Source organism: Falco biarmicus, chromosome 3 (assembly GCF_023638135.1).
Source record: "Falco biarmicus isolate bFalBia1 chromosome 3, bFalBia1.pri, whole genome shotgun sequence".
Classification (NCBI taxonomy): Eukaryota; Metazoa; Chordata; class Aves; order Falconiformes; family Falconidae; genus Falco; species Falco biarmicus.
This window is the reverse complement of record NC_079290.1, coordinates 19,686,649-19,710,467: the sequence shown is the minus strand read 5'-3', so window position 1 is coordinate 19,710,467 and position 23,819 is coordinate 19,686,649. Positions and strand designations below refer to the sequence as shown.

Genomic DNA, 23,819 nt, shown 5'->3' with positions numbered 1-23,819 from the left:
ATAAAGGCCCTGACCATCCTTATTACAAGGCTTTGTGAATTTGGATATTTTTTTTCATACCCGTTATGTGGATGTAATGAAAAACATGGGCTAACTGTTCACTATGTATAAAGGATAAAATGCCTGCTTGTGAACAAACCGTTAAAGGTTGGATATACAACTATCAGCAAAATATGCAAAATGCTGGTGGAATGAAAGATCAAATGGAACAGTTACTTAAACTCTCAGAAGTAACGTGCTCTACTTAAGGGATTCTGAAGACACCCTATACATCCAGGTTATTTTTAGCGATTAAAAAAATCAAGAGCCATTTGTAAAATCTCATCAAAACACAAAGCTGACTTATTCTTTCTCAAAATTAGAGCCATTCAGATATATCAACAAACTTGAAAGATTAGCTGGAGGGGCTAATACAGACGTGCAAAATGCTTCGGGTACCAGTCACCTACAAATGTTTTTGGGCTCCTGGTGGACACAGAGTTGAACATGAGCTAGCAATGTGCTCTTGCTGAAAAGAGGGCAAACGGTATCCTGGGCAGCAGTATCCAAATATTGCCAACACGTCAAGTGAGGTGATCCTTCCCCTCTGCTCAGCACTGGGGAGGGCACACCTGGAGTGCTGTGTCCAGTTCTGGGCTCCCCAGTACAAGAGAGACATGGGCATACTGGAAAGTCCAATGCAAGGCCACAAAGATGATTATGGGACTGCAGCACCTCATGTATGTGGACAGGCTGAAAGAGCTGGGACTGTTCAGCCTGGAGAAGAGAAGGCTCAGGGGCGATCTCATCAAACTCTAAAAACAGACGACGGGAGGGTGCAAGGAGGACAAAGCCAGGCTCTTTTCAGTGGAGCCCAGTGACACAACCAGAGGCAACGGGCACAAACTGAAACACAGAACACACTGTCTGAACATCAGGAAACACTTTACTATGAGGGTGACTGAGCACTGGAGCAGGTTGCCCAGAAAGTTTGTAGCGTCTCCGTCTTTGGAGATACTTAAAAGCTGTCTGTACATGGACCTAGGCAACTGGCTCTAACTGGCCCTGCTTGAGCTGAGGGGTTGGACCAGATGACCTCCAGAGGTCCTTTCCAACCAATTTGTCTGCTGTAATACAATGGTGCAGTCAGAACTGCTTCTCAGACAAAACTCTAATTGTGAAATCTCCAGAGACACTGAAGACAGAATTCACAATGGCAAGCTTTACTCTAAGGAGATTGGTCTCTCCAAGTCATCTCTAAAGTCAGTGAAGAAAGGCAGAGCTTTCCCGAAGTACTTTAAGTAAAGATTAATTTTCTTTATTCCAAATGGAGCTTAATCTACCTGTGATAAATTAATACAGAGGTTTGGTGATCATACACGTTAGAGGAGTAACTTAAGCAGCTTCAGCCCCCTAACAACCCCTACCAACTCCAATGTACATCACTTTGTGCAGCTGCATAAAACAAGACAATCTTTAACCTAGGTCAGTTCCCTGAATCTTGTTATTCTGTTGCTACACAAGCAGAACGGAAAGTCAGGAAAAGTGATGGATGGTACTTAAAAACCTGCCTTTTTGCCAGAAGAGATGCTCATGAAGCTATGACCTCAGCTTCTGAGTATCTCAGATGGCAAACAGAAACTAACAGTACAAAAAGACCTACTTGCATAGTTGCATCTATGATAGGAGTCCCCCCTCCCCATAATATTCAATACTCTTTTTCAGTATGATGTAAAATGTGCTCTTCCTAGGCTATTTTTCCTGTCAAAGTGGACAGAACAGAGACCCTTTCCAAACGTTAAATGTGTCCAATTTTCAAATCCTCGAGTGAATATTTATTTCCATCAACCCTGAACAGACACTGCACAGTTCCATCTTTATTAAATCCTTGTCAGCACATTCCAACAAAGATGTTTCCCTTTGCCCAGCAATGTTTTGTTGGAGGTAAAAAAGCCTCAGAAAATATAAAATAAAATAAGGGTGGTGGGGGTGTATTACTCTGTGAACCAAATCTAAGTAACCACCAGCCTGCAAGATACTGAAATCAGTATCTTGATTTCAAACTTCAGCCACCTGAAGTTGGTGGCCAACTTCACCACCCTACATCTAGGCAAGCCAGAGAATGCCTTGGAATACATCTTTATAGCAGACATGAAAAATAGCACTATTTACCTCAAAGAAATAACAAAGTTTAGAGCTTTGAGTAATACATTAAATGTCTACTTTATATTTAAAGAAGCTATTTTACTACCTTTTACAGCATTTTGATTTTCAGACAATCCTTCAAAAAATATTTTCTCTTCATTTTTAATAACTCAGAATACTTCTTCAAAACTATGTATTTCAACCCAAATTATTGTTTCTTAGAACTTCTAAAGGCATTGGGATTAGCTATAAAAATTTAATTTATAATAGACACTGCTCTCGCTTCTTCTAGAAGTTACACACCTGCCTAGTTTTCTCAGCCACATGCTGTTGATAAAATAGCATTTGATATAACATGACCTTATCTTCTTTCAAGCTCAAAACAACTGGATAGTCATCTCTCCACAAACAATCTCTACTCAGAACAGTTTTGTTTTTACGTTGCACTGCACGTAAAATGCACTTTTACGAGGCATTTCAAAAGAAGTTATACAAAGTCAAATAGCATGGAGTTACTGCAGTCATTTGTGTGCTTGCGAGCATGTATTCATGACTGCCAACTAATGGTTTCAAAGCTGCCTCTCCTAAGGAGTAAGACTGCCAGTGCTGCAGAAGTGACCTGTCAATACCTGCTCTTGACTCAGCAATGCACACCTGGTTTAGAAGCTTTGAAGATCTCAAACTGCATTTTTCTCTTCACCTGCAGGCAATTATCTCAGCATTGGAGAACGTGACCCAGAGATCCCTGTACATTCTGCAATCTCACCAGCAATAACAATGAGTGTTTCAGAAAGGATTTAACCTTGCATCAGCACTGTAGAAGGTCAGTGCCTTAAGGCTAACTAATGCTGCACACTAATAAACTGACAAAGAGATGAAAGCAGTGGTACAAGAGCAAAAGTTGAAAAAGATTGGCTTAGAATTCTGTTAAGATTTCACTACGAGTGAGAAAAAACATTCCAGATACATCCTGTAGGAAAGGTACATCCATCTCTTCCATTCACAGTCTGTGCAACGCTATTACTTGAAAAATTTCATGTTTGGTAGGATACCCATTTGCATGGGTTATCCACCGAAAAAAAAATAAAAATAGTATCAGTCTTAACTCACAGTTATCAAAATGTTTTAAGTGTAACTCATGCCAGAGGATTTCAGGTCTGTGGCTGCTATGATAGATTTTTTTTCCACTGGCTTTTTCCCCCACCCCATTTCCTGCAGAACAGTAGAGAGTTCCCCAAACAGCTGAATGAGTCTTCAGGATGACCGTGTAGTTTTACAGCAGCTCTATGTGATTTTCCTACACAGATTTCAAGAATTCTACGTAACGATAGGGATAAAATCTCTCCAAACTTGGCTGAAAAACTAAATGCACAAAGAAATGTAGTTTAATTCATGTTAAAGTACTCCTAAACTACTCCCAAATTTGTTTCAGTAGTTAACCAATGATATCCACTGGTTCATACATGTGTCTTTTAGTAGAGTTTATAACCATACAGTTTGTAATAGATGACAGCCAGGAGAAGACCAATTAGTGAAAAGATTTTGTGGACTGATTACACCACTTAGAATCTAGCCCTCAGCCACTCTTCGATCCAATTACTCTGAGCTAGCGGGCACACTAGATCTGTATTACTGTAACACTCTTTTTCATATTTATGGAAATCACAATCACAGGAATGTGGAATTATTGCTAACTGACGACAGCCGGCTGGTTACACACGATAATTCTATGGCTCATCTTTCATGTCCACTTATTAGTGACAATACGTGTTTTTTAACTTTTTCTTAAGAAAAAAGGTTCCAAATAATTTGGTTTTCTATAAAACCCTTGCACAGTACACATAGCATGAATTCTGAGGTCTATCTGGCATACTTTTTAAGGTTAATTTATGAATACAACTACAAATTTTTTAGTATCTTAAGATTCATTTTTGTAGGCAAACTTAAAAAGACATCCACATAGAGCAAAACCTCACTGTAAACTCAGAAACAAGAGCAATATATATATATATTTCAGGTACACTTCGCAAGTTGTGCCAAAGTCAATAGCTGTTAGGTAAAGGGGATTTCTGAACACATTTCATCTGTTTCACTAATCACACTAGTAAATCAAAACCCAAGGATTAGACATGGCTATCAATCTCTGTAAAACCAAATTATGTTGTTACACTCAAATATCAACAGAGTTGGGGAGCTGGAGGTGGGGGGGGAGTTGAATTGTTCTTCTACTCAAGATGTACCTATTATCCCAGGGTAGCTCAGTGTTTCTGGTAAAATAATCAGTGAAACAGCTAGTGATATTTAAACTATCATTAAATTTCCAATAACCACCTTGGCCTATTCTAAACCATGAACTTCTTCCTCTGCTTGGGGGCAAAAGAACCTTTTCCGTGTTGGTGGAGTTCTCATGCAGAGTATCATCTCAGCTAAAAAGTATTTCTACAAGTATAGCTTATTTCACTTGGAGAATAAACCACAGTAACAGAAGCTGCATTTAGTAACAAAACGGAGTAAATGGTGGCTTTACTGATACTGTGATGCCAGTAGCTTTATAGTGACTAACCCTGTTCTCTGCACACACAAAGCTTAAGATAAATATTTTGTGGTCTTCGACTGCACCTTGTGGGTTTTTTTTCCTACATAAAACTAGCACTTGCTTTAGTTTTTTAAAAGTGTCCATAGATCAAGTTACCTAACCCAATGCTAATATGCATTTAGGTACTCTTAGTGAAATTAAGAATGGCTTATTACAAATTAAAATAAACTGGTTACAACACTGGTTTCCCTAAAAACAAATTAAGCAGAACTGAACCAAGCTGTATAAAAATTACTGTCAATCCCAGATTTTGACCTGGATTATATGAATTCTGTCTGGAAAGTGATTTAAGTTAAATCAGTGCAATGTACACGTAAACTTCATCTCAGTAAGATGATGGTTTTTGCAAATTTTTAAGTGATATATTCTGCTAAAAACCATAGGATTGCATGAAGAACAGCACTGTACACTTGGCTTTGTCCAAAGAATTACGTTATTCTTAAAATAAATACAGAAGTGGGTAAAGGAATGGTGAAATGCTTTCCAGACTTACTGTCAGCACCAAAAGTGAAAAAAGCAAAAGGGCGATTAAAAAATAATCTAATTCTAATTTCATCTGGCTAAGTAGTTAAACAGTATCATATACAACCATTCTTCTATTGCTTGTCAAATTCCCATTAATTTAATTTCTCACATATGAGATCAACAGATTTTAGAGGAAGGAGAAAGTATCTTTGGAACTTTCTTCTTGAGAGCCTCTTCAGAGAGCTGAAGTAAAAGTGTCTAGTTACCCATTTATTAAATCTCTTACCTTCAACTCTAGTTTTAGATACAACGTAAGCCGCCTCCAGGTAAAGGGTACGAGAATCAGTAGCACTGGTGTGTTTCATGCATGCTAGAGAAAAGCCAGTAATTCATTTTAACAGGCTAAACAACCTAAACATGAATTTGTCAGGTTTTTAAGATGATTAAGCTACTGACCCTTCTCACTCAGTGTCCAGTTGCTGCCTGCAGTTAAAAGCTAATGTAGAGGAGAGCAATTGTCTTCTGAAGTATGTGTGGCTTTTTGTCCACAGGAATTTAGATCTAGCTCTGGTAGCCTGAAATGTGAGACTAAGTTACCTTCAAGTCCTTTTAAGTGAAATGCTACAGAAAATTCGAAGACATTTTTATGTCCTTATTATAAGAAAAAAATGTTACCAGTGATAGTTCCCAGATTTTAATGGGGGTTAATGATCTCCAGTTAGTTACTGGAATTCCTACTGAGAACCAAAAAAAGCCACAGAAAATGAACTTCCAGAGGGATTCCTCGAAGGGTACATTGGAACAGAACTGGGCTGTATTGGCAGGATAGCTTCTTCCTGGTTTATGCAGTTTGTTTTTAGGAAAAAGTAAGACCAGCTCCAGCCTTTCACAGAAGTTTGTATTGGCCACCTCTTCTCTCAACACTGATGCGTGCCAGCCCTGCTTTGTGAAAAAGATGAGCACTGAAGTTGGAGGGGCAGTACTTATTCCTATTACAGAAACATGCCATAGCCCAAGATAAGAACCAAACACTACCATGTGAGGCATGACAAGAACACAATTCAAAACCCAAAAAGCTGCAGACACACTGTTCAACAAAGCAAGAACTAAGAAGAAGGCTGGAGGAATATGTTTATTTCACTGCAGAATTTTTAAAGGCTCCTGAATAAACTCAAGATGGTCCTTACAAAAATAGCTCAAGACCTCACCATCTTTGGAAGAGATGTTTATGGTTTTCTTTCTGAGTTTCTCTATACAGCTGGAGTAACCACTCTCACAATTTTTCATTTGTTATACCATGTAATTCACTGTCGAAGAAAAAGCATTTTATAAACTAGGTATTAAACTGTAAGTTATAATCTGTAACACGGCACATTACTGGAAATACTCCAAATATCATTTTTGTCTCTAATATAATGTGAGGTGTCTTTTGGTGTTGGCTCTGTGTAACGTTACCTGAAGAAAAATTAACAGGCAAAAAATTTCATTACAAAACCTGCCAGCAACTTGCATTTATAAAAATGTTGTGTATAACCACATATCCAGGTATCTCTGGCTTCTTCAGCTCTGTTACTACTAGATCCCAGAAATTATTTGGGAACTTACCCTAGAAATTGCAGAATTGTGCAAGACAACTACTGTTGCAGTTATGTTGTAAGACAATGAACAGTAAGGGCAACTGTGGCCCAGAGGATCTCTTAGTCCAAAAGATCTTCCTTCTCTTTACCAATGCCTACAAATTTGTTTGCTTAGGAACACCAGCAGTAGGCTTCAGGCTACCTGAGATTGGCAAGGCTGGCTCTAAGGGAGGAACTGGAAGTGGAAGTTATCATTAGCACAAGATATAAAGACAATTATCAGAGCCACCTGCAGGTGTCCAACATGCTTGTGTTTCATCACCTACAAACTTTCCTTTCCAAGAACACTGTGATTCTCTGCTTTTAAAGCCACGGAGCTTTGCTGATGAACTACCAAGAATCTGTGTGCCATGCCACAGGGCTGACACGCAGTGTCAATAGCGGGACCCTGCCCAGCCCACGCTGCTCAGTTGGAACAAAATCATGGCTTCAGACCAGGTTCTGCAACCCCCTGCCTCAAAGCAGGATGTACAGATGGAGGCCAGAAGTCAGGCAAGTTACTCAGAAAAATAAACATTAAAAAGGTGGTTGGTTTTCTTAAACCAAATTTCAGGGTTTACAATACATCAAGTATTAAAAATGTCAAAAGTGTTCAAGGTCTTTTTTTCCCCCCTGAAAGACAAGTGAGAGGCTGTCTGGCCCAAGGAGAGTTCCTATTAAGGCTGGCAGTGGAACAGGCACTCAGTATGCACACCAGCACCAGCCCCAGTGCACTCCTGGAAATCAGACAGCTCTGCTTTCTTAAGGGAAACTCTCAGGAATGCATCCATCTAACTGGAACAACACAGAGCTGCTGTTCCATATATTTGGTAGCATTCTTATTTGAATACTTCTTCAAAAACAATTTCCTGCCTTTAAAACTGTCTAAAAACATATATATATAAATATATATATACCCAGACAGTTAAACAACTTTAAAATGGTATATAACAGGAAAATTTACACATGAATCTGACCTATCCTTGCTTTTATGGAACAGAACTGTTTGCTTAGTTATATGTGACTGATGAATTCTGTGATGATTTCTGTTTAAAACTCATTTAAAAGACATATAATCTGAAACTTCAAACACACTGGAAATAATGGTTTCATTCATGGTAAAAAGCTACAAAATCAAACTCTGTCAACAGAACTAGTTTTTGATCTTTCTCCCCTCCAATTGTGCCTGGAAAAGACATAATTTAACTTTCCTGTATCTACATGGTTTTCTACCACACTTATTTATACAGACCTCTCCATCAAGGATTTAAGAGAGAAGGTCTGCACAATTTGGGAAATCAATTGGATAAAGAGAAAGAATGCTCAAAGAAATTCTCTCACTGGAATTATTCTGACATTTAATTCCCTGCTTTCATGGAGCAGGATCCCACTTGATGTCCCATTATGAAGTCTGCTGTGATGGCAGGAGGGGTGATAGGAAAGTTCTCCACTCACCACAAAAACAAATGATTTGCTAGGTTTCCACATCAGATCTGTGCTTTCCTTAAAAAACATTTCACTGTTTTAGCATACCACTTGGATATCGTATATTTGTCTATGGTGCATCAGTCTCCAACTACCAGCAAAACACCCTTTAAAAAAACATCTATAGAAAGACATTTCGATACAAAATATAGGTAAACAGTCCAGTGAGATCATTAGCAGCATTAAGCATGTTCTCTTCACTTTCAAATGAAAACTATTTACATTATTACTTCAGATTAAAGATAAAAATGCTATTTTCCTCCTAATATTAGTAACTTCTATAAATTCAGTAATTTATATTCATTCCCTATTATCTGTCTTATGGCTATTTTATATCCAGTGAGGTACTTTTCTTGGGTGTAAGTATTAATGTATAACCCTGAAGATTAATTTTCTTGTCATAATTGTGTTTACCTGCATTTTATAGTCTTACATATCTTTGATCAAGCTATGTTTTCCATTTGATCTTTTCCATTAAAGGCTACAGCTGTTTTTAAAGGGCTTATATAGATTTTTATTTTATTTTATTTTAATCTTTTTTTGAAAGATGTGCCACAAAGAGTATCTTCCTCTGACTTTTTTAAAATCACTCTCACAGGAATTTAATTCCCATTTGAACCTCTACCCTTGTTGAACAGAGTGGTCACCAGGCTCAGAACTTCATGGAAGATAAATTATAATTAAAAACAGAAGTTACATAAAGTGGGAAGACTTCTTAAAATCACGTGAAGGAAAATAAATTGAGTTTATAGTTTTTCTGCATCCTACATCTTCTGGTTTATTGTAGGGACTACTCTTACTGCTCAGAAGCTATCCATGGGTTCTGCAGAAGCTCATAGACCAAAGTACACAACAATAAATACACAGGCCTTTTCTATCCCAAATGCAGAATGCAGGATACAGAGGACAAAAAAAGGCTACTTATTTTAGCACTGCGTTCTCCCACCCAGACTTCTAAGACCCTAGTGCAGAGTAACAAACAATAGCCCAAGGAAAAGCCAAACAGGACTAACACTACTATAAACTTATGCATTAGAGTTTTTAAACATGTTTTATTAAAATATTAATCTATTTTACTATCTATGTTTGTTTACTTTCAACATATACGAAGAACCATGGTACAATTTGCATTGGAAGACACCACACTCCAAGTCAGACTGACTGCAGCATTACATCAGGTTGCTCAGGAACTCATGGAGTCAAGTTCTGAGCATCTCCAAGGCTGGAGATTTCACAACCTGTCCGAGCAGCCTGTCAGCTGGAAAAGAATAACATGATGAGGAACCGAAACGGAAAGTCAGTTTTTGCATTCTGAGATATGCATGTGTTCCTGCAATATTTGGATTTCCAAAAAACCAACTCATGCTCCTTTACATTTCCTCTTCTGAAACCATTTTGATGTCAGGTAGTTGGTTTTTTTCAGTACATCTCAAATCATAAAGAATATTAGACTTATACAATGATATTTTAAACTAACTTCTCTTGGTTTGCTGAACAAAGCTGCCAGTATTTTGTCCCCTTTTTTGACTCATTTTTTAAAGAATGTTTTGCTATACACCTCTAAAAAGCTGACATCATTAAAGAATATAGAAATACTTAGAAGTTTTGTTGCTTCTACAGCCTTTCAAAGGAATAATGCAAACTACTTTTTCCATGGGCTCACACATACTGAAAAAGTTCAGAACACAGAGTCCATTACAGCTGGATATTCATACAGCCTTTCTTCTAGTGCCTTTGGTGCAAAGCTGTCTATTCTCAGACACTCCAGCTGGCACTTTAATCAGAACAGTGACTGCTACAACTCACTGTTGCAAGTCCTCTTTCTTTTACAGACTTCTGTATTTTACTTATCACGTCGGAAAGTTAGTTTACTAAATTTGCTCAATCTTGTATCTTCTATTTTGCAACTAAGCTTTTCCCCCCATAGCACTCAGTGCTAGAAAACGACAATAATAAATTTATTCCCTCAGTCAGGAAAAGCATTATTATTTTTCCCATTACTTCAAATTGGAAACTCTTCCCAACATTAAAACTGCCAGAGAAGTGTGCTGAAGGTTAAATTAAAACTTTCTATCTGACACTAATAACTGACATTCACAATAGTCTGGTTACAGGCCAGGACAAGAAACTGAAATTACAACAGCAACTACTGCAATAAGCCCTGCAGCTAGCGGAGAGATGGAAGATAACCACCTTCCATCTGTCTGCTAGGACTTACCAGATCCTGAGAGCAGAAAAGAAGGTAGGGCTGAAGCCCCACACAACAAAGGTATGGTAGCAGTGTCAGGTATATTTTCCTGCCTTTAAAAGTGTCTCTAGCTAGAGTAGCTGACTGAAGGGGAAACTTCTGGCCCAGTCTACCCACTCATAGCATTAAAGTTCTATCAAACTTCCCTTTTTTTTCCTTACCCCACCCAGAGCCCGCTAATTACAGTCCTCTCTAGCATTCTGTCACACCTGTTTCAGACCCTCTATTCCAATCCCCTGGTGGTTCGCACCAGAATACCCGCTTGAGTTACCCACCCCTCCCATAGGAGAAGCACTATGATCCTCACAATTGAAAGTCTCGAAATCTGCTGCAGTTGCAGGGCCTCTATGGCAGCAGCACTCCCCAGCCTCTGTAACTGGAATGGAATAAAAAGGCTACATACTGATAGCACCTACCAAAAATTGATCTGGATGAGACTGCAAAGGAGAGAAATACAGAGGGAATGGGTATTTTCTCTGAATTCCTCTCAAGGGAATGGTTCCAAGAAATGAAGGAAGGGAAATTCTAGCTTCAAATTTACCTTCAAAACACTGTTCCTCCCTGCAGATTTTCCCCAAGGATCAACACACTCAAGTAGTCTCCTCAATGCTAACATGAAGCTATTAGGAAACTTAGTTTAACAGCAATGACTAAATTAGATGACATCAAGTTTACTTGTTCTGTGCCCATACACCTACATGCCAAGTAAGGTGGCTGAGCGCTGAGGAGATGAGCTCTGGCAGCATAATACCATATCCTTTGATAAAAGGGACACTCTTGATTTAGTTATCTAAAGCTAAGTACCAGTTTCCAATTCAGTGCTAAATTATCATGTAAGAAACTCTATTAGTATTAGTACTAAAGGCAGTTATACAAGAGTATAATATACCATATGGCATGAGAGACTTATCAGCTTTACTCTAATGTACTGTAGAATTCTGGTCTTTGGTGCAGAGTCTGAATTTCTTCAGGGCTAATCCAATGAAATCTCTGGAAGACTCCAGAGCATACTCTACTCTACCTGCTTAATTCCTGCAGCTGTTTTCCTGTGGCACTTAAAAGAAGCCCAGCATTAGGAATTCAATAGATTTTAAATATTACCATAAGACAAGCTGTTTAGCAACTGCTCGTTTATTTACTATACACATATAAGATCTGCCCTTCTAGGTCACATCAAAGTTTCATCATCTCAGTGGCAGATGGAGAGAGAAAAAGTTAAAGAAACAAGATAAATATAGAGCATTGTTTAAAACTTCCAGAGCCACGAGTCACAACCGGAGAACCATATTTAATAGCCAATGGTGACCACACACTTCCCTTTTCTGAATCCACTTAAAACTCTTACTCAGAATCTACACATTAACTGCAATACAGGGATAACATCCAAAAAGACAAAAGCAAAATAGGGTGCATCTTTAGTAGTTATGCGATACAGTCAACCCTCATGACATCACATGCTTTACCAAGTTCAATTACTAAAAGCAGAGGAAAAATATTCCACATATAAAGTCTCATTGTGCAAAATCAGTGCAACTCTGTATGACTACTATGTGTGTGGATGTGCAAGCACAAATACACATAATACATAAATACAGAGTTCTATGCAGGCAAAAAGCTGCAGTTAAGACTAGATAAATGTCACAGGCTAACTTTCTCCTGTTATTACTAGGATTTGCAAGCAAAAGCCCACAACATTAAGAAGTTTCACTAAAAAAATTATTTGGTTTCTGTTAAACACATGACAGAACAATGGAACATTACTCAGTTTTCCCTTCGAAGGAATATAAATCCTATAAATATATGTGAAATGGATACAGACGTTTGTTCTATTCCTGGGATTTCTTAATTGTATTGGTCTGGCTTAAGCAGTGAGAGCTGCTGGTCCATAAAAGGAATTATGAACGCACTCTGCTTTTGAATTGCAAGAAAGTCCTACTCAAGTGTTGCTCATTTACATTATCTTATTACCAGTTTTCTTCTGGAAAAGATACATCTCTTGTCCACATCTCTCTGCTGCCTATGAAGGGTAAATGCCCTTATCTGCCTATGCCTTTTAATGAAGCAAAAATACATGCTGAAATTCAAAATGTTTAATTTCCTTTAAGTAAAAATAAAAACCCTTTAACATTAATTTTAGCAAGCAAAAAGCATCAGGCCCCTTTTAAAGTACCAACAGTTTTGGCCATGCACTAAAAACATTTGCTATCTTTTTTTACTGACAGACCATTCAAGAATACTCTTCTTATGTGAGCTTCCCCTTCTCTTCATTAATTTAAATTCAACTTTGTTCCTCCAGATTAACTACTTTGCTACATAAAACGTCTCCTCTCTTTGTATTCAAAGGCTTCCTTTGTTTGAAGGAATATTACTGGTTTTGCTAGTGTACAATGATTTTTTCCTACTGTACAAGGCTTTTTACTATCTAGTTACTACCACCTACAAATCTAAACCATGTAGATGATGCACATCATTCTCTAATAGTCTTCTGCAATCAGCTGAACATGAAAATCTACCTTGAAGCTACTGAATGCTCCTGCAAAAACAGGAAGTATTCAGTTCTGGCACTTTGAAGTCCTACTGATTTGAACATGACTTAGTGAAACACAGGAGGAGCCGTCTGAACATCAGGAAACGCTTATTTTACTGTGAGGGTGACAGCACTGGAACGGGTTGCCCAGAAAGGTTGTGGAGTTTCCACCCTTGGAGATACTAACAAACAGTCTAGACAGGGTCCTGGGCAACCAGCTGTAGATGGCCTTGCTTGAGTAGTAGCGGTTGGACCAGATGACCTCCAGGGTCCCTTCCAACCTTGAGCATTCTGCAATCATTCAGCTACAAGACACCTGAGAGATCGTATCTTAAGGAGACTCATGAGAAATAAGCTGCTACTACCATGTCTGGTGACCTCTGTCCATGTACTGCCGACATCTAGTTCGGCAGAACTACTCAGTAGTATAACATTCCATTTGAGTCTCATACTAAGGCTATTTTTTAGGATTAGCGTAGGAGTAAGTACACAGGAACATTTTTTCTACAGGACAAAGAGAAACATAACCTTTTAAAAACTAATCAAAAATACAAATACCAGTAATCCAGCTGGAGTTAGGCCATCAAGTTGGTCTTAGTGTTAGCTTATTTATACCTTTACCCGTCTCCCTGCTTGTTACATTTCTTTTTAAATTTCATTAGAATAATCTGGAAAGGGGACATCTTTCAAAATAAATTTCTCTGTTGACTACTATAATGGAATCTTGAGCCTAAATATGACTCTCAAAATGAACACAAGAAAAATCATACTGGTACTAATAAAAAAATGCTGACTGTAACGCATTATTTTCACTAGCAGGTTGAATCAATGCTGCATGTGCTGGTATAAAGCAAACCACGAATACTCACTTGTGGCCACACAATTACTGTGGAACTGGTTGCGTGGAAAAGAAACTATTTATCAAAATAAAGATGTGGTATGTTCCCTGTCAAAGATCCATTCTCCAAGGTCTAACTTAGCAGAATTCTTTCCCTTTCTCTGGAGAAAATCTGAAGGGTTGCCTCCTGCAATGATTCATTCCCTCACAGAGCCACATGATGTTTCCTTTGGCTATGGCTTACAGTTACATATTGTACAGCACATACAACTCAAATAGGGTAATGAAGCATTTTGCTCACCTTTTACTCAACTCATTTTGATGAAGTAGAGTTGAAAACATGATTTTAAGTAAAGCTTTTCTCATTAAAATAAAAGCCAGAAATAAAAAATAAACCACCTTAGCAACCACTCCTAATATGAACATTCTTTGCTTTAATGACCTCCTGTCTCCAAAAAAAGATGACAAAGAGAAAGATAATCACATTTTTTTTCTTACTGATGATTTGAGAGCCTATACAGTATATAGTCAGTCAATGTGTCCTTTTAAAAAAAAAAATCTAAGATACTTACGGAATCCAAACCTTCGGAAACGCAGCAATTTCTTCTGGTGTATATTCATCTAACCTCCTGGGGACCACACGTGGCTGAGGAATCTCTTGTAGAAGATTGTTCTGTATATCTTCTGGAATAACCTGAGGCAGGTGAGAACAGTCTTAGCTACCTGATTGTTTAAAACCACACCATCACTCCCTACCAAATCCAGACCAATATTTCTCAGTACTACTGCATTCTTCATGCCAAGTATTTGACCTAAATACAGAACACAATCTCATGAATGTCTTATATCTCACAATTTTGTGAAATAATAAGGAAAAAAGCATCAACATTTCAACTACATTTAGACACATAAATAAAAAAGTGTGATTTTCCTTAATTTACCTTCTTATGACAAGAGGTGTTTTTTGTTATTGCTAAGACTCCCTCTTCACCTCCAAACCACACAGGAATGAGAATGTAACTGCACAACTACTCACATCATCTGGGAACAGGTGCAGCCTCTGCATCATAGTTCTTCTCTGAAGGTTTTTTGGAAGCATTCTATAAACAGTCAGTTTAACAATCTGAGGAAAGATAACATGGCAACCAATAATCAGACAGACTACAAATAACATGAAAAAGGTAAGCTGTGTGTCCCTCTGCCCATTTCACTAGTTACTGAACTCCTTTTTCAGTCAACTTCTTCCGTGCTGAAGAACCCTGGCACCACATTCAGAAGGTGCTCTAGACTTATGTTTTCAAAAAAGAAATACTTACTCCCCATGATATAAACACTTACTCTAATGGCCATATAGAAAGTTTCAGCTTATAAAGTTAGGAGCTATATTTAGCGTTGTGGATGATTGCATATGATCACTAAATTTAAAAAAAAAAAAAAAAAAAAAGGAAAAAAAAAAGAGAGAAGCTTGTGGTAACTCCACATTGTATTGCACACATATACACACATTATTGAGAGAAAAAAAAAGGCTCTAAGAAATTTACCGAGTGTTCCCAGCAACTAGTTTAACACTGTAATTTGCCGTGGTTTAGATTTCTTTATAATTAATGTATTGTACATTAAGCAAAGATGACATACCAATACATTGCATTATGAACATACTATATATATTTATTCCCTTGCTATTAGTTCCAAACGAACAATCTCACTCCCGAGCATCAGGAACAAATAGAAATTGTATATCTACACTGGATGACGCTTATTGAAAAGTAACGAAATTCAACAGGATTTCTCTTGGACTCTAGTATAGATGTCTGTATTTTAAGCAAAACACATTGTTACAGACTTCACACAGAAGGGCAACATTTGTAATGTAAAACAAGGCATTCAACTGTAGAAAACAAAAAGGGTTTCATAGAGGACTGCAAAGCATTTAGGGGTAGACCTACGTGCAACTTTGAAAATAAAAGAAAAACCACTCTGCCTGTGCTCCAAGCCACCCAGACACAAACTAGCTCCAAATCAGAAACTCAGCACAAGGTTAAACTGAAGCCAGTAAGCCACGCTGCAATGCAGGGCACTATGCACAAACAAATCTCCCAGGCATCCAGATAGTTTGAAAAGTGTATTGAGCAAACTTACTTCTTTTTATAAAATTAATTACAGGAATTAAATTGAAATTTTAGAGACAATCACTAATGCTGAGTTCCAAGCTAGAACCATGTAGTTAAGATAGAATAATTAATTGTTGCAAGTGAAATTAATAACAAGTGTAAGTTCTTAAACTTGCAGGCATTTCTACTTGGATCCCGAAGTCAGTAAACACTCAAGTGGCCCCAGTATTATTTTCATTTTGCCATGTAACAGACAGTTACACTGTCTTAGGATCCTCATAAATACATATACTATATGCCTTGAGAAACTCTGAAGGCATTTAGAGAAGCCTCCACACATGAAGATTTTCAGATGCTATGCAGCCAGTACCACACATCTGTGGACAATAAGATGATAGAAGAAATACATCAGGTCAGAGTAATCTATAGTGCTGATACTTATTTATTTTTATTAGAGAAGGTAACTATTAAAAAACAAAAATGAAGACCAACGCTTTTAGGGACAAAAACTCTTCATGCCTGTACAGCAAACTACAGTTTATTTAGGTCACTCTACCATGTCCTCAGACAAAGGCAAGATGAAGACAGAAAATGAAACTTCACTGATTTACTTCACTGAATACTGAAAATCAGGTGAGACACCATACCAACATAAGAAAATACATAGAAATTAACAGCGGCTCATGTGAACGGCCCTTTCATCATTAGCAATTTTCATCTCATACGCTTATTTTTCCTTCTACCTGCTATTCTTCCTTATAGCCAATGAAAGATCAAAATAGATGAAACATAAAACAGATTCTTCATAACATATTGCCTAACTGTGCATTTTTTTCTTTACCTACAAATTACTTGTAGCTTCAGACTGTGATAGAACCAGTGTTAATTCCTTAGATTAATAAACTGTACATACACATGTTCCAACATATGACCTATGACCTACAGATGCACAGAGCTAGTTATTTAATGTCACTCCAATAAAAAAAAAGACTTTAATATATTTTAATGAACATCGTTAAATATTTCACTTCTTTAATCAATGTTTGTGTCTGATTTTTCTTCTTCCTGCACAGCATGTGGCGTAGACATCTGTTGAAACAAACCAGTGACCTAGACAAACAGCTGGTCTATTCTGGTTGTAGATACTTCTGCCTGGTGAATGTGAGATGAATTTTTTAGCCACATTACAAAGAGAACAGTTCAGTTGTACTAATGTGCCTATTAAAAGTCACACTGGAAAAGAATGATTTATATGCTTAAGTTAAACAATGAAGAAATACTTTTAACGTTGTGTACAGTCACTGCAGAACTGACAACCTCAGGTCACAGCAGACTAACATAAAAGCAGGACTTGGAGAATTATAATGAATAAAGAATGATCGTGGATAATTATATATTCAACAACAGTTTCTATAAACAAGTATGCTAAGTGCAATAACCATAATGCTTTGGTACATCTGCATGTTATTACAGGGCCTTTAATGTCCAAGCCACTTGAAAATATTGCCAACTATATGTTACACCCATGTGGAGAACAATAATCTTGGGTTTGAGCATGCATGTTCCCTGCCCCAGCAACTCACGGTAGGGGCAAAGAGGGAACAAAGTCTTGGCTTCTGCAGCAGATCATAATTTCCTTGCTGGAACAGGTCAAAGGCAGATTTATACCTCCTACCCCTGAAGCTTTCACCTTGGTCAAGAAAAAAAAAAAAAAAAAAAAGAGAAAAAAAAATAAAATAAAAGGAGTGTAAAGATGGTGATAAACTATTTTTTGGGACTTGTAAAAAGCCAAATACACGTGTTACTAAGGAAGCCAGAGCGTGAATTTTAAAGGTCCTACTATTCAGTACTTTTATTATTGCTTTACTGCAAGGCCATACAGGGAGCTAGGACAGAGAAGGTAGTACTGGAAAACCTCTAGCTTCCTTCATCGTAACTTCTGCCTCAAAGACTTTTCTATGAGCCAAAGCAAATCCAAACCCAGCTCCTGGAAAGACCAAGTTTACATCCAACTCCTTGCCCAAAATTCTGCCTACAGCCAGAACCTCACTCTAACCGTGTGATGACAAGTCAAAGATGTTAAGTACATCTTACTTACAAAGATGTTAAGTACAGGCTTAACTGAAGTTGTATAGACTGCCTCTGCAACTTGAGCAAGGTTGTGTAACAGAAAAGGCAGATCCAACCAGCCATATTTATAGGTTGTTAAGTAAGGGCTCTCCTGTTACCTGAACATGCTTAAGTTTTAGTAAAAATACACTAACACTAAGTAAGAAGGTGAGGAATTGCAAGAAAAAAGTCTGCTACTGAGCTCATTCAAAACCCAAACCCAGATTCAATGCTCCCTGAAAACACACATCAGAACATGATGTTTCTTTAACGAATTAACAACAAATTTTTTTTCTGTATGTTTGCAATACACTTCTAAGAAAAGACAATTCCTATTGTTTTCTATTTGATTATGCTTATTTTAAACTATTAAAATAAGAGTTTAGTTTTAAGTGAAAAGTATAAAACCCTGTTGATTTCTTTGAGATTTCAAACTGGCAAACAGGTCTATCTACCCACAGGTGTCTGCAACCGCTTTATTAGTTTAAAACTAGTTAGCACAGTTTAACAGTTTATTCCGTTATTTATAGATACCTACTGCCTCCTCTCCCCAGTCCTTCATCTTTAGTACTAGCAACCTGTAAAATTCCATATCCTCATATATACTCACTCCTAAAAGCCATGACACTTTCTGCAGCAGGTAAAGTCATCCACCATCAGATGTATACAGCCACCAGTGTTACTATTTGGGAATTTTTGAAGTACTGGCATGCTGTTTGCTCCAATTTCTTTTGAATTACAAAATTCCTATTGGCTGTAGTTGCAACTGTCATCTTGAATATCGCAATATCTTCTTTCCATGTTGGTTAATTTATATACTCACAGCACAGACATGCTCTTAATCACACAGTTGTATGACATTATGTTTTTAGTTTCCAATTTAAAGGGCTAATTAGGAGAAAAGGAATCTGAAGGCAGCTCTAGTAAAACTCTTGCACTTTCAGTCCCTTACTACATGGTCTAACATTTTTTGAGTACAAATGAATTAAAAATATATCTATTTGAAACACTGTGTGAGGCTTGAACATTGCAATTTTTGTGATACTTTGGCTCATATGCAAGTTGCAGGCTATGCCTGATGGAAAGTAAGTTCTGAGAAAGATTCCTTGCCAGATATAACATACTTTGAAGAAGGAAATCAACAAAGCAATACCACTCCTGGTCCTGAGAAGCACTAAATAATTGGCTGAATTTCCAGAAAAGAGTCTACCCTTACAGCTGAATTAAGTCCAATAATCACCAGGAAGCAATGCTAGAACATGGGAAGGACACAGCGCTCCAGAGAAAATAAAGTGATTAATTACAGGGCGTACAAAAAAAACCCCAAACACCCAAACAACAAAACCAACCCCCCAAAAAAACAAAAAAAAAAGCCACCCCCAAAAAACCAACCAAAAAAAAAAAATCATCAAAAGAATTTCAAAAGAGACACCAGTTACTTGGAGGTACAGCTTGATACTATGTTTTCCTTCTACTAGTTCTTAGTTTTCTGTTCCATATATGATACTGTTCTTTTTGCCACTTGTTATAAAAGCATACAAAGAACTCCACCTTTCAACCTTTGACAAGTGTTGGAGTAATACAGCAACAATGAATGTACTTAATACTGCCGGTTCAGAATCATTTGGTCACAAAGTAAACTTGTATCACATGCCATTTTGCTTTCCACTGCTGTTCAGCAATTAAAAGCTTAGAGGTTCAATGTGTTCTTAAAATTAATATATTCATTTGCCTTGCAAATTCAAGAAATATATTAAGATTTTTTAATGAAAAAATATTTATTTTTATCTACCACGAAGCAGAAGACCAAGCCAGATCTAAGACTTATTTAGAGCACCTAAAGGTTTTACGATAACAGGTTCCATAACAATATTCTCCTCCCCAAGCCATACAACTTCTGTGTGCCTACTAGTTGAGATTTTGAAGTTTTGCTCTACTTAATTAAAAAACATTACTCCATACTAATAAAAGAAAACACTATTATATCTGGTGTTTCAGTAACTGACTTTTAGTATGTACATACTATTATAGCAACTATCCCTTACTCGTGAATAGAAAATAGGCTTTCAAATACCAACAGCAAGATTTACCCATGTTTTCTGTCTGAGCTTTTCTTCAAAAGATCATTATTATGCAGATATAATGGCAAGTCTATACATGCAAGCAGTTGCTAAAAAGCATTCAAAAGGAGAATTAAAACATTTTAAGCCACTTCATATCAGTGCCAGCAGCTGAACAAACCAGAACTCTGACACCCCCGGAGGCTTCCTCACAGCAGATTTCCATAGAGCTACCCTGCCTTCCTTAATAATCTTCCCTAGCAGGTAACATTCACTTTGAACAATTATTGTCCATTATTTCTTTGTCAGAGGCAATACAGCTTCTGACTACTGCGAAGGTCAATCCTCTCACTGAGCATTTGGTACTAGCCAAACATTATTTCTTCTTTTCCTTTTGGGGGGGAGTTTCCGATGCAGGAGAAAAAAAAAAGAAAAAAAAAAGAAGAAAAAAAAGCAATTACCACCTAGCTCTACAGATTAGATCTGTCAACATATTCTGCAGGCATTTTAGTTAAAAGCTGTAAGATTTTTCCAGAAAGTTTTTTTCCAAGTAATCTTTGCTTCTCAAATCTGTGAGATTTAGAAGTACATCTTTTAGCCTTCCTGTATCAAGTACTTTGAAGTCTAATTTTTAAACTGTTGGTCTCATGCCTATCAGCACTTTCCCAGCTAAACAAAACCTCTGCAAACTTTATCGAAAACAAACCAGAAACCCCCAAACTTCTATGCATTCCAAACACCTGCATCTCAAGTAAAAAAAAAAGTTTACCAGTTTCCTTTATTTTCAGGACTCTCTTGGCAAAGAAAATACACCAAACCTTTCAAAATAGGTATTGGTTTTTAGCAACCTACAGTGGAATGTCATGTCTGCTAATATGTATCCTAAGGGACAGAAATATATATATGTACAAATATATTAGTACTATATTAACCTGAAAAATGGAGAGGCTGTTTTGAACTACAGCAACAAGCTGTTATGCTGCACCTAAAGAACATATTTAATACTCTTGCCTATGGGTGGTCCAAGAATTTACACTAAATCCAAGTCATATAAAGAAAAGGCTGAACTGTGAAGAAGCTATTTTTTTCTACAATAAGCACTTCCTAAAGCAGCCTGGCCAAGTCCAATAGACAAGAGCTATTCCCTGCTATTCTCCAGAAGAGCAGACAACTGAAAATACTAGAAATTTTAAATAGATTCACAGACATTCCTCTCCCCATGCCTCCCAAAGGAACTCAAAGATACTAAAGGTAAAAATGCACTAGACTATTTACTTTTTATATCTTTTTGGCTAAACATTATAATTTTTACCCTTCCATAAAAACAAATGTTTCCAAAGTACTGAAAAACTTGGCACAATAAACACAGAACTTTTAAGTTCTATACAAAACATCAACTATGCAGACTTTTTGTATTTGCTGCCCCATATTAACATAAAAGGTACTTAGAAGTGGAAAAAACTCATAATATTTTGTCAGTCTCAAGCACAAAATTATGCATCTGAGATTAAACACTTAAAATAGGCACAAGGGTTTTTTTATTCTTTTCAAGCAAGAAGGAGCCTTTCAAGACCAGTCTAGGTAAGCCTTATTGGACCTAAGAGCTGACACTGCTTTGAGTAGAAGGCTGGACTAGAGATCTCCCAAGGTTCTCTCCAACCTGAAACCCTATGATCCTATGAAAAAATGCACGTGCACATTCAAAACTCAGCATAAATCCTTCCGAAGCACTAACTGCTACCTGCAAGGAATATAAAGGTCCAAAGTTAGTAAGATATATACAATGACATCAGTTTCCATTAAGCAAAAATATCAGATCATCATCCATCCCTGTCTTGGTGTCTTATGAAGGAAGCAGAAATGTTCAGGGATGATACTGCAGTAAACATGTCTAAATTCTGACAACTTATGACTTTCAGCCCCCCATGTGTGCATAAACTATACGATTTTACATCAAATTACTCATTATAACTTTTTTAATTTGCTATTACCTGCGTACAAGTTGTTGGTTTTTTTTTTTCCTAAAACCAGTCTCTCTGTATACTGGAAACTACATTTAAACAAAACTGTAATAGAAAAATATTTATCTTGGGGTTTGGTATGTTTGAATTTAGATACATGTAAGTAAAGACAGTGCTAAGCAGTACTGCAGTTCTACTATATACAAACACTCACAGAACCCTAGAAGCTTTAATCTATTCCTTACATAAACCGAAAATAGTCATACCCATTGCAAAATCTCTGTGTAACACAAGTTTACAAGGTGTTGTATCAACATCCTTTTCCTTGGAAGTAGTCTCTTCCATTAATATAACGCCTTAATTTCTGTAACAGCACTATTCCCCAAAATAACGTTGACTCATCTAATGAAACACTACCAGGATGAGCTAGCAGGAGACAACAGGACCAAGGGCAGAGAAAAAGCAACAGCCTCCAGGACAAAAATGTTTTACAGAACGAAGACTGATTCCACTGAAAGACACAGTCTGCTTCCTACAACCTACCTAATTCCACTGGCTTCACAGGAATTGCATTTAACATGCTTAAAAGAGAAAAGGTCTCTCTTTAATTCAAAAGACGTGAAATAAGGTGATTTATAAACGTTTCCACAATACCTGTGTGTCGTTTAGATCACATTTTTAAGATCCAAATGCTACTTAGGCTAGGCATTGTTTTCTTTTTCATATTCATAGGAAAAAGTAATCCTTTTCCAGGTTTTAATAGCTAGTTCTAAACATAAAACTTGTTAATAATACACCATAATTTCCATCTTTGTCATACCCCAATCTATTTCATACCAATACAATTCAACTAGTAAATAAATGTTTCTAGCCATAAAATCACATGCAAGTCAAAACCTGTAACAGGTACATCTACAGAATATATCATGTTAAATTACCATACACTGCTATTATTTATGACAAAAATACACATAAGGTTATCTTTATGGGGGTGTGTGTGTATATATCCAAATGCTTCATCTTCAACAGAATGAAAGAGTTAATCGCTGAGGGGTCTCTACAATTCTGTTTATAAAAAAGTTTCTCTTGCTAAATTAGTCCAACCCTTGAGCCACATCACCATTTGCTGAGCCTCTGTCCAACATGCTTTAGTTATTGGAAATTCATTTAATCCTCCTCTGTTTGCACAGAAATTCATCTATGAGTCTGGCAAGGAAAGAGGTATTTCAGAATAACTGCCAGAAGATAATTTATAGAACATCCAGTCCTCGGGCCCTGACAAACAAGTTGTGCGATACTGCCTCCCCGTGCACAGCACCTGCCTGAAGCTCAAATGGAAAAGGTTGGACAGCCCATTTTAGATGTGGAACTACCAATAATAATTCCCTAAGGCACTACAATGATCTTAAGAGCCTGTTCTCAAAAGCATTTGTTTTGAAAAATTCTAGACAGAAAATAATACTGAACTGTGGGATTTCATTTGACTTTAAATAAAGAAAGGAACTGCAAAAGTAAAACTGAAAACCAGGCATATTCATACAGCGGACTGCTTTTTTTATTGAGTACTTGTAGAACACCTTGTATAAGGGAGTCTTGGGACAAACCAGGAGTTCCAAGTCATAGATAAAAACAAAAAAATGAATAATTGACAAAACCCAGAATTTACAGCAGATAAAACT

At 37.1% G+C, this 23,819-nt stretch overlaps 1 protein-coding gene across 1 annotated transcript in view; it reads right to left on the bottom strand.

Annotated features, from left to right (window-relative positions):
- Nucleotides 1–23,819, bottom strand: part of MRPL13 (mitochondrial ribosomal protein L13) — a 38,572-nt gene that overhangs the window by 6,367 nt on the left and 8,386 nt on the right. The window contains exons 5-6 of the mRNA XM_056332634.1: nucleotides 14,936–15,022; nucleotides 14,472–14,593 (exon numbers count right to left, since the gene is read on the bottom strand). Coding sequence (XP_056188609.1) covers nucleotides 14,472–14,593; nucleotides 14,936–15,022 — 209 coding nt within the window. The remainder of the gene's footprint in view (nucleotides 1–14,471; nucleotides 14,594–14,935; nucleotides 15,023–23,819) is intronic.